Below are 14,722 nucleotides of genomic sequence, written 5' to 3'. Positions count from 1 at the left end.
TCTCTCTTTCTCCTGCCGACTCACTGTTCTCGCAGAGCAAAAACTGTGCTGCCGTTATTCCTATTCCCTGCCGTCGTCGCGCGAAGAAACGTCCGGTGGTGCACTTTACTTGGTCGAGGATGGCCGCGATGCTGTCCAATTGTTCGCGGTTCGCTACTCGCGCGATCACGCGAGATAGTGTGTTACGGGCCAAGGTAAGTGCGCGATTCTCTCGTTTCGCCGCATGTCTCGTACTGTCGCGGCACGACCAACACCTGTGATATTTACTTTCAACACACGAGATCGCAATCTCAGACTCTCGCTGCCGATTCATGGTTACGTGCGAGATGCATTCGTTCGGTTGAATCATCTCACCGCCCCTTTACAATCGCAAAGACGATTACATAATAGTCTTCGCCGATTGCGGTACAATCACGACTCGCGCTCGTAGTGAGCTGTCAATTCCACCGTCGGTCGAGGAACCTCCTTTAATCGCTGAGGTCGCTGATTCTCGGCAAGTGCCGAGCACCGGAACATCACGAATGATCATCGTAATCACTGCACCGCGTGATCGACGGCAGCCCGTTCTCTCTTTCTCTCTTTCGTGGTGGTAACCAAACCTATTTTTATCCGGCCCATGCCGTCACACCGCACGCGTTTCATAAGATCAGTCGGTCGTTTTTCTGACTGAATCTTCGGCTTTTTATCTTGTCGCCATTTTCGTCACATTCCACGCATCTTTTAAATCAAACTAATTTTTGCGTCTGCTCTTTTTTTTTTAGATTACGAGATCGTTGTACAGCCAAGGTAAGGTTAGCTGATATTAAGATACAATGAGATATACATAACAACGAATGCGGAAGTGATACCTGTGCAAAGTAGTATATCAATTTGCAAGTCCGTCAACATAAGAAAGTATTAACCGTACACATTACTTTTGTAGGGAGAACCGTACTTATCCAAACTAAACATGTATTCAATACCAAAACAATATTGTGAGTATCGTTTTACTTGAATGTATATCTGTGTAATCTATAAAAGTAACTACTGACAATATAATACTCCAATTTAATATCCCATATTCTCTTTATCAAAAAGCTTAGAAAGAGAGAGAGAGAGAGAGAGAGGGGGGGAGTCTTTTTATGCTACATGAATACTTCCAAAATCTAAAAAAAATGAAATGAAATTCAAGCAGGTAAGATTAAAATATTCTTTTTTTGTACCCACAGATGTAGGAAATATAAAGGAAACCAACGTTGGATAAATCAAGTGAAACATATACATTCAACTTCGGCTTTATGTAAGTATAATCAATTTGATATCATTATTAATTTTTCCAAACAATATATAATTAATGTTTATGCTGTATCTGGATAGGGGAAATCAGAGAAGTTGTAGTTCCTGCATTTGCCGAAAGTGTAAGCGAGGGTGACGTGAGATGGGAGAAGAAAGTTGGTGATCAGGTCAAGGAAGATGATATTCTTTGCGAGATCGAAACAGATAAGGTATGTTCATACATTCTTAATTCCTTAAAATTAAATATAATCACAATATTAAAAAGGACATTTAGTAGTTACATTTATATTTAGTAAGTACAAAGGTGTTGAACATCAAAGAACTTTAGATAGTAACTTTGGAAGAATCTATGCATCTATGTATATAGAAATGGATGCATATCTGCAAATTTTATTACAAAATGAAAATAACAAAACTTTATCCTACTGACAATTGTCTGTTGTCCGCAGACTTCGGTCCCTGTTCCGTCGCCTGGTCCTGGCGTCATAAAAGAATTGTTCGTTCAAGATGGCGATACTGTGAAGCCAGGACAGAAGTTGTGTACTATCGACATAGGAGCAAGCGGCGGAGCCACGGCCGCACCTGCGACGGAGAAGCCGAAACCCGCTGCGGCTGCTCCACCATCCCCGCCACCATCAGCGAAAACACCTAGTGCGGCGGCTCCTCCACCACCGAAACCCGCGACACCACCCGTGCCGCCTCCCGCTGCTCAACCACCACCTCCACAAGCACCTACAGCTTCAATGCCGGTTGCAGCCATCAAACATGCGCAGGTAAAAATTGTGCAAGGCATATTTCCTGGAAATACATTATTCAAAACAGAAAATTGTTATCTATATTGAATTCAGGATTGTACGAAATATATAGACAACATTTATGTGATCATCTAATCATTTTAACCAGTATATTATAGCATTCTCGATAATGGTTTGCGCTTTCAGTCGCTGGAAGGTGCGAAAGTTCAATTACCTCCCTCCGATTATACGCGTGAGATAATCGGTACCAGAACAGAGCAACGAGTGAAGATGAACAGAATGCGTCTACGTATTGCGGAACGTCTCAAGGATGCGCAGAACACGAATGCTATGTTAACCACGTTCAACGAGATTGATATGAGGTAATTTCATATTAAACCGCACAAATTGTAAGATCACAACTATATTAACTCAAAACAATTTATGTAGAAAAAAAAATATATATATATATATATTATGTGTATGTTTCTTTTCTAATGTTTATTTTTATATTTCTCTTTATATAATACATGTCTCGTGATGGATTTGCAGTGCTATTATGGAATTCCGAAAATTACATCAGGATTCCTTCACGAAGAAGTACGGTATCAAGCTTGGATTCATGAGTCCGTTCATCATGGCCAGTGCTTATGCTTTGAAAGACCAACCTGTAGTAAATGCTGTCATAGATAGGAATGACGTCGTATACAGGGATTATGTTGATATCAGCGTAGCAGTCGCGACGCCGAAAGGTCTCGTCGTACCGGTACTTCGCAGTGTAGAGAATAAAAACTTTGCCGATATTGAGATTGCTCTGGCCGCGCTTGGTGATAAAGCTAGGAAAGGGAAAATCACTGTCGAGGACATGGATGGTGGCACTTTCACGATAAGCAACGGCGGCGTTTTCGGCTCGATGATGGGAACTCCTATTATTAATCCACCACAAAGTGCAATTCTTGGGATGCATGGCGTTTTTGACAGACCAGTCGCCATTAAAGGACAGGTAATTCAAAGAAATTCATTCTTAAAAAATGTTACTCTGACTCTGAGTATTATAACGTAGAACAAAAAGATAAAAGAGTCTAGTTTTATTAAATGTATAATCTTCTAAATCCTTGTTTTTAAGTTTAATATGAAGTTTGTTTAAAAAAAGGAGAAAGGGAGAACTGATATCCTGATTTCTATGATTCGAATGTAGAAGCGCATAACAAAGTGTTCAGATTTATTATATAGTTTTTCATATTCGTAATGAATTTCTCCATTACGAAATTAACGATTATATTTTCTCTCCCAGGTTGTAATTCGACCAATGATGTACATAGCTTTAACGTACGATCATCGTCTGATTGACGGACGCGAAGCTGTGATGTTCTTGAGGAAGATCAAAGATGCTGTAGAAGATCCTAGGATTATGTTAGCTGGTCTTTAATAACTGAAGACAACGTTTGCTACATGTAATGTGCGTTGTTTAATAACTTTTACGACCATTGTGAATAAACAAGAGCGCGACGTCTGAAGGAAAGTCTTAAAGACGATAGGAGATCTTTCCGCTTGTAAGAGTACTTACTTATCATTGGAATTAAGGTCTCGCTACCTTATCTCAATTCTATTTATTTTCCGAGTGCACGTGTCAGAAAAATCGCCGCATGTAATGATAAACACGTCACTTAGTTCTGCTCATCCTTGTAATCTTGGATTGTCATCCTGAAAATATTGTAAGCCAATTTTAGTCGGTATGAACTCATTGTTGAATGTGATTTTTATTATCGATTTTTCGACGAGACGGCAGCGCGCGTAACTGCGTTATGTATGCGTAATCGTTATTTTGTTTGAAACAGACTTAAATTTCTGTTCTCTTAGTCTTCATCTTAGTAATTTGTAGACGTCTGATAAACAAAAGAAACCTGGTGGGGTGTTGGAAACCAGGAAAATTAGAAAATACTTGATTAAATGTAGATCCACAAGCTAAAATAAAATCTCACCAATCTACATGTTTAGCATTGTTGAATTGCAGTCGTATCAATAATAAAAGAAAATTATATCCGCTTTCACGCGCGTTATATGTTAAGCTGAATATCTCAAAGGTCGTTTAATATATTTTAATTTTGAGTTGATTATCTTATCACGAAAATGTCGAAAAAATATTTATTATTGTATTTCTTATTTTACGGATTTTTCCAATTTTATATTCAGTATTATATATTTGTAACCAGATCTGAAATTTGAATTTTATTAAAATAAAATCTAGCAGTATTTCTGTTATTGCTTAGTTTGGAAATTAGGAGCAAATGAGTTTAATATTTGTTTGTCTTTTTTAATTTCACTTTCTCTTTAGATATAATAGATAGATATCTTTTAATTTCATTGTGATACGGAAGTTATATATTCACCTCGACATTACTAAAGAAATTTTCAAATGGAAGATCTACTCAAAATTAGTCCCAATTATTCGCAGAATGAAGTTGGTTTGATACAAAACATGTCTGTTCTAGAAACTATAACTTTCTATTTGCATAGGAAAACAGGATATTCCTAATATGTGATCTTGTAAATCAAAATTGTTTTTAAATAAAAACGTAACGCAATGTGACGTGTTTTATAATGAAAGATGTTTAAGGTTGCGTAACAAACAGAACACACTGCCAGAACGCGTACGAGTATTTTGCATTGCTAAGTCAAGTGTTTGATACGAATTTTTTCGTATGTGAGTAAACATGTTAACATTGATAACAGCATATGTTATCTTGTTGTCATCATTTTATATGTTTACATCGTCACCCTGAATGTGCGCTTCGTGCGCCAAGATATATAAGTGCTCTTTTAGTCCTGTTGTAAAATATGTTGTACATCATTATTTATTAATGACAAAACACATAAAGCACATTAATTAAAACATTGGACTCTTTGTATTATTTTAATGTTATTAATTTTAATGATATTTTAATCGATAGCAATAAAACTAATAATAAATTGCTAATTCATAAGCAATTAAGATAATTTTTCTTAAGAAAAATCATTTCCCATATATAGTTGTTTTGAAATAGAAATATGAAGTTGGAAATTGAGAAAAAATATAAATAAGGTATATTTTTCACATTTTTTTTAAATAAAGAAACATTTTGTTATAATTATTTTATTTTACTATTTTGTTTTGCATTGTTTGTAACATTTTGGGAGGAAAATTAAGTAATATTTTCAAATTGCTTATGTGATGAGTTTCTCAAAAAGTTTTAGCATGACCAAGTTTATTTAACAAGTTTAGAAAAAAACTTGAGAGTGGTCATGCTTTGTGGTAATCGAAGGATGCATTTCTCAACGTGACTTTTGCGAAAGTACGCCTAGGTAAAGCCCGTTCGCATGGTAACCTAGAAATGCGCTTGATTCCAATCCGTACTACTCCCATCAAATTATAATAAGTTAGAAAAAGACAGCCGAATAATCGATTTAAGGTCATTCTACAATACGTGTCGTAAGTTGTAAGCCGTAAGAACTGACCAATTATAGCCGATTATTTTTGTAATAATCGACTGTGATTCGCCAATTCTTACGGCTTACAACTTACGACACGTATTGTAGAATGACCTTGAACCTTATCGCTGTGAGTCACTAACAAGTTAGAGAAAGGTTACACAATCGCTCTGCTCTGATCGTATCACCGACAAACATAGAGCACGGCGGTAAACACGAAACATGAAACACGAACGATGTTATCACGACACATCCTCTTCTACATGTCTGAGATTAAAAAATATGATTAACATATATTATATATTTGAGTAGAAATGTGCGTTCCAAAATTGTATCCCAAATGCAGATTATGACGACAATTTTCAAGTACAATTGTTATAATTTACACCGCAGGAAAATGCCAGTTATAGACATCTATATTGTAAGCTAGATTGCTAAAATCCCCTTATATACTGCACCAAGCATGGACCTTGAAAAATATGTATTATATATGAGAAGTAAGCATTTGTATATGCGTAATGTAACTAGTACAGAAGAAGAAGAGGAGGGTGGTAGATATTGTTGATATAATATTGTTGACGCTTATACTGAAGGAGAATGTCAGAAAGTATTGAGAAATGTACATTGAAATTCGACCAATCAGACGTAAATGTTATGCTGCTTACGCGTAAGTTCTGTACATATTTTTCAGAGTTATGTATTTCGGAGGAGTTAGGTGTTTGGTAGTATATATAAAAATATATGCTCTGAACAATGTACCTGTCACATGACACGTGTAGGTGGGGACAGAAAGCATATTTCTACTTGTCACGAGCATTTCGCGGTCATTCAATAACAGACGTCGGTCGCAGCACGCAGCAGGTGAATAAACAAAAATACTAAATATTTACTACTAATTCTAAACATTAAATATTACATAAATACTGTACTCTCTTTTGCACCTTATTATATTTATATACTTGCATATTGCATCATTTTTTTGTATGTAAGCACAAAGCGTAAAGCAACCCGATGGCTACAACAACAACCGCAGCAACGGCGACGACGGCCACGTCAGCAACAACAACGTCGGCTGCGACAGATCCGATGATGACAGCTTCAACGTCCACGAGAGCTTCGACAGCCGTCGCGGACTCGACGCCGATTACATTAACTGTAAGTTTTTAAAAACTTATAATTGAGTTAGTAAGTTTATTAATCAATATAATCATGACATGTTTTTCTGCCTTAATATGCGAATATATAAATATATGTTGATGATAAATTTTGTAATTTCTGTTTTATTACAGACACAAGCGCTCGTTAATCTCGTTCAAACAACAATAGCAGAGGTCCTTCGCAAAAAAGTCAGATGCAGAAGCAGAGGCAGAGGCAAAGGCAGAGGCGGGTGGAGAGTCAGAAGCAAAGGTAGAAACGGAGACAGAGGTCGATGCAGAGGCAGAGACAAAGGCAGATGTAGAGGCAGAGGCGAGGATAGAGCTGAAGGTAGAGGTAAAAGTAGAGACAGAAAGTTCGGGAGGATAAACATTTATTACTGTTCGGAATAAAATATCTTTGCAAAAAACTTACATATATATTCTTTATATCTTTATGTCAATGTATCATCATTATATATTTTTTTTCTTTATATATTATATAATATCTATAATATACATACATATATATATATATATCAATTTATCATTATTATAAATATATATTCTGTATATCAATTATATAAATAATATAAAAATATATATTATAAAATAACATCTGTGTGTGCGTACATATATTTCCTTTCCTTTCCATAAATAGGCGACCGTTAATTTTGTCCGAAATCCTTTTTATCCCGAATTTCACCGAATTTCACAACCTGATGTAACGCGTTAATGACAGATGTTATCGCTATGCGACAAGAGCAGAGCGATTGTTCAGCCATCCTTCTCTAACTTGTTAGTGATTCATAGCCTAGTCATGAATCCGCCATGGTGCGACAAGGTCAAACCATTTACTTGGCTGTCCTTTTCTATCTTATTATAATTTGATGGAAATTATACGAACCGAACCAAGCTTTTACATTACTTACTTTACATTACTTATAAATTAGGTTTCACTTAGGTGTACTTTTCAGAGATCGTGACGCTCCTTGGTTATCATAGGGCTATTCTTAACTTCTTCTACAAATATTTAATATATTTGTGATTATTAATGCGTGTATGATTATATATATATATATATATATGTAGTACTCTCTTTATTATATATTATAATTATCAGGGATGGGAAAGTTACTTTTTAAAAGTAACTCGTTACCGTTACCGTTACTTTCGGTAAAAAGTAACTCGTTACCGTTACTCGTTACTGATCTTAAAAAATAACGCGTTACCGTTACTTGAAAGTAACGATATTTTATTTCGTTATTTTCCGTTATTTTTTTTTGTTGTAAATCCAGGCTTATAAGAAAAGTGCTAAGACAAGATATAAATCGGACATAAGACGATTATAAATATATATATACAGAGTGTCCCATTTTAAAGGACCCACTCAAGTATCTCAGAAACACTGCATTAAATCGAAAAATGCTTAAGACAAAAGTTGTTTGACTTGAAGGGGGACATAGGGCAGCGATAGCGTTTTGTTTATAGATGGCTCCATTTTCGAGATATTTACTGATTATCAACTTTCTTAAATGAAAATCCAAATTTTTTATTATATCATCTTTTTACACCAATTAATTTGAACAACTTTTGTCTGAAACATTTTTTTATTTGCTTAATATATTGTGAGATATTTAAGGAGAACTTGGTAACTTTTCCAACATTTACCTTACGATATCTCGCTAACTATTTGTCGAAAAAAAAAATAGTATTAGACTTTTTAATTTATTTACTATCAAGAATATACTACTATAATAGTGGCCTAACTTTTATTAATTTAATAATTTTGAAATTTCCAAAGGTCGATAGGTATCCCCATTTCCGGGAGGAAATGATTCTTTTTTGGCTAAAATTTCGACATTTTCGAATCAGATAAACACGATGTTATTGTTACAAACCCAAACGTTTACCAACTGAATATTATTGCTAGATATCAAAATTAAAAAATAAAGCTTTTTGCAGACATTAGAGGTTAGAAAATTACATAATATAGCAATTGACCGCCAGATGGACCAAATTAAGGCTGCGTTCCGATATTCACTATCGGTACTGAAAATAAATAGTTTGTGTCACGTATATTATAGATTTTCAGCACTGGCAGTGAATATCGGAACGCAGCCTAATTTACACACCTAATATATAGCTACGGCCAATGGATGACAATATGTGAGTCCATCTTTATTGGTCCTCACTAAATCCAGCATAAAACAAAAAATGCAAAGAAATTAAATACAATTAAGTTTAATTTTATAAAAATTAAAAAGTAACGATTAAAATAACGGATATTTTGTTACTCGTAACAAAAAAAATGTATCACTGTTACTTTTTCGTTACTGACACAAAAAAGTAACGGCGTTACCTAATCGTTACTCAAAAAAGTAACGATACCAGTAACGGCGTTACAAATAACGCGTTACTTCACAACCCTGATAATTATAATGATATAATTTGTCCTCAAGTCGATAATTATAATTCGACTAGTTGATTTAATATTATCGCCGAAAGATGGCGGTAGTTGACGTTTTTGCCTCAGTGCATAATCGAGTTCTGGCGGATGACTCGCCGTTTCGAGCAATAGCGAAGCGTTGAAGGAAAATGGTAAGGCTGTCAAAAATTCGTGGTGTTTATTCCCATCTATTTCATATAATTTTAATTTTTAGAAACGTAGAGTAGTTTATTGTGTAACTGCAATAACAAAGTAATTTCTTGTGGCTATTAACAATCATGTTAACAATCATACTACTTCGAATTATCTTAGGTTAACTATCTTTCAAATATCAGCTTGTCTCCCATAAATTTCAATCGAGAACAAAGTTCCATGAGATAAGTTAGTTGAGTTTATTTATTAAATGATTATTTATCGCTGAAAAAGTTTTAATAAATAAACTTATACAAATAAACTTCTTTTGTACTTTGATAGTAAATATTATAACAGGGTCAAAATCAGTCTGGTAGTGGAGGTACTGGAGACAAAAAGGATGATAAAGATAAGAAGAAGAAATATGAACCACCCATTCCTACTCGAGTAGGTAAAAAGAAAAGACGTACTAAAGGGCCTGATGCAGCCTTAAAGTTACCTCAAGTAACACCCCATACACGATGCAGATTGAAGCTCTTAAAATTAGAGCGTATAAAAGATTATTTGTTGATGGAAGAAGAATTTATTAGAAATCAGGAACGTTTAAAACCACAAGAAGAAAAGAATGAGGAGGAAAGATCAAAAGTAGATGATCTTCGTGGGACACCAATGTCAGTTGGAACATTGGAAGAAATAATTGATGACAATCACGCAATAGTGTCCACGTCAGTCGGATCTGAGCACTATGTATCTATCTTGTCATTTGTGGATAAAGATCAATTGGAACCTGGATGTTCTGTATTGTTGAATCATAAAGTACATGCTGTTGTTGGAGTTTTAGGGGATGATACAGATCCCATGGTTACAGTGATGAAACTTGAAAAGGCTCCTCAAGAAACTTATACTGATATTGGAGGTATTTTAAATAAATTTTAAATAAATTTCAAATAAATATTTTAAATAAAAGATTTAAATAAATCATATATACTTTATTACTTTTTTTTTTTATATAGAATGTAACATAATTTCCAGTTAGAAATTTTTAAAAATAACGAATAATTTAAAAAAAATTTAAGAATCAAATCTATATAAGACTTGGTTTGAAATAAGTTTAAAGTGATCATTAAGATATCCTCGAATTTTCATTAAAGAGGAAACTGTCTCTGAAGCAAGTTATGTGTGTAATTATATATATATGTAACAATATGTATGTATATGTATATATATGTAACAATAAGTTATATATGTAACAATTTATATAATTTAGAAATATTATATTAAATATTCCCAGGTCTTGATACTCAAATTCAGGAGATTAAGGAATCTGTAGAATTACCATTAACTCATCCAGAATATTACGAAGAAATGGGTATCAAACCTCCAAAAGGTGTGATACTTTATGGTCCACCTGGAACAGGAAAGACACTGCTCGCCAAGGCTGTAGCTAATCAAACTTCAGCTACATTCTTGAGAGTTGTTGGCTCAGAACTTATACAGAAATATTTAGGTGATGGTCCAAAACTTGTAAGAGAGCTCTTTAGAGTTGCAGAGGAACATGCCCCCTCCATTGTATTTATAGATGAGATAGATGCTGTAGGAACAAAAAGATATGATAGTAACAGTGGTGGTGAAAGAGAGATTCAAAGAACCATGTTGGAATTGCTTAATCAGCTTGATGGTATATATGCACTAATCACTAAATATTAATATATAACATATTTACGAGATTTGTTTTAAACAATATTAATTCTGAGAAATTATTGCCAGGTTTTGATAGCAGAGGTGATGTGAAAGTAGTTATGGCTACAAACAGAATAGAAACTTTGGATCCTGCTTTAATCAGACCTGGGCGTATCGATAGAAAAATAGAATTCCCATTACCAGATGAAAAAACTAAAAGAAGAATCTTCAATATTCATACAAGTCGAATGACTCTGGCACCTGATGTAAATCTTGCAGAATTGATTATGGCTAAGGATGACCTTTCTGGTGCAGATATCAAGGTAATTTATTTTCATTCAAACAAATATCTTACATCTCCTGTGTAAATTATGTTTTCTACACATGCTTATATAGGGTGTCTCATTTTAAAAAACGCACCTCGATAATTCTTAAACGAAGCATTTTCAGCAAAAATGTTTAGGACAAAAGTTGTATGATTTTAAGGGGGACATAAAACAACTATGCTATTTTGTTCTTATAAAAATATCATGCATCTGTGTTGTCTTGTTTGAAATAAGCCGTTTGAAATGAATTTTGTTTCAGGCAATATGTACTGAAGCTGGTTTAATGGCTTTGCGTGAACGACGTATGAAAGTTACCAGTGATGACTTCAAGAAATCTAAAGAAAGTGTTCTTTATCGAAAGAAGGAAGGTTCTCCTGAAGGATTATATTTATAAAAAACAATTCATTATACTGGTTTCTATATAATTAAACCAGGATTATTTACACCACAATAAAAATTTCTATAGTTGTATTAATTATACAATCTATAAAAATATCATTACTCCGGAGGATTCTGTTTTGTCAACTGATTTTATTTATTTTAAGTATTAAAATATCTGTTTTCTTCAAGGATTTAGATCAACTTCAATGTTTGATTCTTTCAAAACTGGTTGAAAATGTTCATGTAGTTTATTTAATACTTCTGTAGAATGCTTTTTTTGATTCTTTAATATTTCAGAAAATGAAATGTTCTCATAGTTGTAAGTTGTATTTTCTGATTCCATCTTGCATATCCAACATATACCTCGTTTAGTTTTATCAAGAGTAGCAGCTATATCAACAGGATGTTTTATATTAGACGATAAAGCATGACTCAAACCTTTATATTTTCCTAATATAAAAGCTGTCTTAAAACCATCTTTATATCCTATGTCAAAACTTTCTTGCAGTACAGAGTCTTCCCCATCTTGCACACCTTCTCTATATCCAGTCTGAAAACATAATTGTATTGTATACATCAGATACAATTTGTTTTGTGAATATCTTGTGTTAATCGCATTACATATCAAAAATTTCAAAGTACCTTAGTAGCAATATCTACAACGCGTTTACAAGATTTCGAAGCAATATCCAGAGAATCATCATCCTGTGAGTACGAATCATTTTCCATCTTATATTGTAAAATTTCCTTCGATTGTAGTATTATGTAATATATAATATTACATATTATCTTAGATAAGTCAAGCCAAATAATCACCTATGACAAATATTAAACATTTAACATATTTTGATTATACAAGAATATATTTTTTTCTTTCAGTATGATGATTGCTGAATTACCGTGCCTTCAACTTACTCCGAAGTATATTCAGCTATATGATACAATCACAAGTGTTTAAATGCAATATAGGTTAAATGCAACATTGTATGACATTGCATGATCAATCGTGATCAGTAACATGATGAACGCAAGATACCAATTTTATCATGGTAATTATTTAGAAGTCTGACAACACCTTAGATTTCGCTCAAACTTTGCACAATTGTGTACGTAATTTGGTACGTAGAACGCGATTTTGCAAGAAAAAAGTTGCTCTCAAACGGATCAAGTTATAAAAATCTGAAAAATAACACGCGTAGAGTTAGGAAATCTGTCATGCCGATAATACAGACTAACTGAGAAGCATGCGCAATGCATTAAAGTGTAAGAGGGTACATATAAGTGGGGGAGGAGTTCCGCCCCTTCCCACACCCCCTACCCAATGAAATCCTAACCTAACCAAACTTATTGCATCTTTATTACTGTTGAACACGGGTTTTAAAAATTATAATCTTTTCAACAATATGTAACAATATGTACTATCTTACACTTTCCGACTAAAAAGAACAGACCATAAGTCTCTGTATTACCGGCATGACAGATTTTTACTTCGCGTGTCATTTTTTATTACTTCATAACTTTTGATCCGTTTGAGAACGACACCTTTTTCTTTCAAAATCGTGTTCTAAGCACCAAAATACACAACTATGCAAAGTTTGAGCAAAATCCAAGGTATTGCCAGACTTCTAAATAATTATTAATTCAATAAAAAAATATCCAGAAGATATACAATGTTATATATTATGTATTTTGTGATTATGTATATAAACATACGTGCAACATTAATGCATAGTATGTATAAATTAACTACATATTAACATAAAAATTTATTGTATATAGGAATGAATTGTAATGTTTATAACACTCCTTTCAGTGATGACGGCCACCAGGAAGGCTTTTTACCATCTAACTGATCATTCTTCAATTTGTTCATAAGAATACTGGTTATAATTCTGTCAACATCATGCGTTTGTCCATAATAATCAACAAATAAGCCTTCTGGATCAACCAAGTATATGATAATTGTATGATCCACCTAAAAGAAAGAACAAGCAATGATGCAAAGTCTGGCAAATAATAATTATAGATTATATTTCAGGAAATACTAACGATATAGTCATCATCTTGATCCTTAGGGCCACTGCTAAAATAAACTCGGTATGCTTTGCATACTTTTGCAACTTGGTCTATGCTACCTGTGAGACCAATAATTTTATCAGAGAATTCTTTAAGATATTTGTCTACAACAGCAGGTGTATCTCTATCTGGATCTACTGATATGAAAATTGGTTGTATCTTGAAGTTGTATTCCTTTTCTGTGAACATAGAATTGCAATCATAAGAATAAATATTTTTTGATTGACATAATTTAAATCTGTTACTTACCAAGCTTATTTACCACATTTGTCATTTTTTCAATTTCGTCTGGACAAATATCTGGACAATGAGTAAATCCAAAATATATCAATATCCACTGTCCTAAAAAATCATCGGATTTTACTGTTCTCCCCTGTGTATCAATCAGCTCAAAACTACCACCAATTTTAGCTTTCCCCAAATGTCGTTTCCTTTCCCGTGCTAGAGCCAAATCTTTTTCCTTTCTCAAGTAATACATATATAACAAAAAACCAGTGCCAATGAGACTTGAAATTGTCAAGCTTTTCCATGTTATTGGTGACTTCTTTTTTATTTTCTTAGGATTCTTAAAAGGTAGAGTAGACTGTTGATACAAAGTTTTTGATGTACTCATGAATCTAAACTGAAAATAAAAAGAAAATTATTAAGATGTACGAAAAATTGTATTGTAAGTTCTACACCAAAATAAATGTAAAACTTACAAACAGAAGTAAAATATTTTGTCATTTTGTCTTGATCATAAAAATAGGTAGATGTTGTCGTAGTTACCTTTATAAGTACATTATTAGTAGTTCTATTTAACGACACCAAAGATCTTAATATTAAATTCGACATTATGTTTCGATATAAATTCTTAAACTATCCAACATTAGGCAACGACAAACAGGTTATGTGTCGATCTAATCTTTGATATAAGGCGCGAAAATTTGAAACATATTTTACTTTACGCAACAGATGTCTCTGCTTTTATTTCACTACCAGTTAACCTGAAAATGACTATGCTATTAGAATTTCTTAGATGATTTATTTTTTTTTTGTGGATTATAGAATCATAAATATTTTGTAAAA

At 33.5% G+C, this 14,722-nt stretch overlaps 5 protein-coding genes and 1 long non-coding RNA gene across 7 annotated transcripts; 4 read left to right on the top strand and 2 right to left on the bottom strand.

The window, feature by feature from the left end:
- The first annotated feature begins 7 nt into the window (after window positions 1–7).
- Window positions 8–3,998, top strand: LOC105187316 (dihydrolipoyllysine-residue succinyltransferase component of 2-oxoglutarate dehydrogenase complex, mitochondrial). The gene is made up of 9 exons (XM_011148051.3): window positions 8–194; window positions 762–786; window positions 923–974; window positions 1,209–1,279; window positions 1,357–1,484; window positions 1,725–2,048; window positions 2,217–2,392; window positions 2,562–3,012; window positions 3,304–3,998. Exons 1-9 carry the CDS (start codon window positions 120–122, stop codon window positions 3,436–3,438), a joined length of 1,437 nt encoding a protein of 478 aa, XP_011146353.1. The 5' UTR covers window positions 8–119; the 3' UTR covers window positions 3,439–3,998.
- Window positions 3,999–6,111: 2,113 nt separating this feature from the next.
- Window positions 6,112–7,074, top strand: LOC109504226 (uncharacterized). Of its 2 annotated transcripts, XM_019843257.1 has the most exons (4): window positions 6,112–6,144; window positions 6,257–6,338; window positions 6,468–6,632; window positions 6,767–6,797. In XM_019843257.1, the coding sequence occupies exons 1-4, from the start codon at window positions 6,127–6,129 to the stop codon at window positions 6,781–6,783; spliced, it is 282 nt and encodes a 93-aa protein (XP_019698816.1). In that variant the 5' UTR covers window positions 6,112–6,126; the 3' UTR covers window positions 6,784–6,797. The 2 variants fall into 2 exon arrangements, with proteins under 2 accessions (XP_019698816.1, XP_019698815.1); XM_019843256.2 differs by lacking the exon at window positions 6,112–6,144 and having other exon boundaries at window positions 6,256–6,338; window positions 6,767–7,074.
- A 2,048-nt stretch (window positions 7,075–9,122) lies between these two features.
- Window positions 9,123–11,672, top strand: Rpt2 (26S proteasome regulatory subunit Rpt2). Its single transcript, XM_011148050.3, has 5 exons — window positions 9,123–9,211; window positions 9,549–10,107; window positions 10,483–10,869; window positions 10,959–11,194; window positions 11,457–11,672. Exons 1-5 carry the CDS (start codon window positions 9,209–9,211, stop codon window positions 11,589–11,591), a joined length of 1,320 nt encoding a protein of 439 aa, XP_011146352.1. The 5' UTR covers window positions 9,123–9,208; the 3' UTR covers window positions 11,592–11,672.
- On the bottom strand, window positions 11,170–12,787 carry LOC105187314 (uncharacterized). The gene is made up of 3 exons (XM_011148049.3): window positions 12,494–12,787; window positions 12,221–12,394; window positions 11,170–12,128 (listed from the first exon to the last, which is right to left on the bottom strand). Exons 2-3 carry the CDS (start codon window positions 12,305–12,307, stop codon window positions 11,763–11,765), a joined length of 453 nt encoding a protein of 150 aa, XP_011146351.1. The 5' UTR covers window positions 12,308–12,394; window positions 12,494–12,787; the 3' UTR covers window positions 11,170–11,762.
- A 164-nt stretch (window positions 12,788–12,951) lies between these two features.
- LOC112589017 (uncharacterized) lies at window positions 12,952–13,771 on the top strand. Its single transcript, XR_003113193.1, has 3 exons — window positions 12,952–13,189; window positions 13,392–13,542; window positions 13,617–13,771. It is a non-coding gene; the product is annotated as an uncharacterized LOC112589017 (long non-coding RNA).
- Window positions 13,374–14,553, bottom strand: Scox (Synthesis of cytochrome c oxidase). The gene is made up of 4 exons (XM_011148048.3): window positions 14,423–14,553; window positions 13,904–14,276; window positions 13,628–13,833; window positions 13,374–13,553 (listed from the first exon to the last, which is right to left on the bottom strand). The coding sequence occupies exons 1-4, from the start codon at window positions 14,486–14,488 to the stop codon at window positions 13,374–13,376; spliced, it is 825 nt and encodes a 274-aa protein (XP_011146350.1). The 5' UTR covers window positions 14,489–14,553.
- Window positions 14,554–14,722: the final 169 nt, after the last annotated feature.

Source organism: Harpegnathos saltator, unplaced genomic scaffold (genome assembly GCF_003227715.2).
Source record: "Harpegnathos saltator strain DR-91 unplaced genomic scaffold, Hsal_v8.6 scaffold38, whole genome shotgun sequence".
In the NCBI taxonomy this organism is placed as follows: Eukaryota; Metazoa; Arthropoda; class Insecta; order Hymenoptera; family Formicidae; genus Harpegnathos; species Harpegnathos saltator.
The sequence above is the reverse complement of the archived record's forward strand: the minus strand, read 5'-3'. Positions and strand labels throughout refer to the sequence as shown.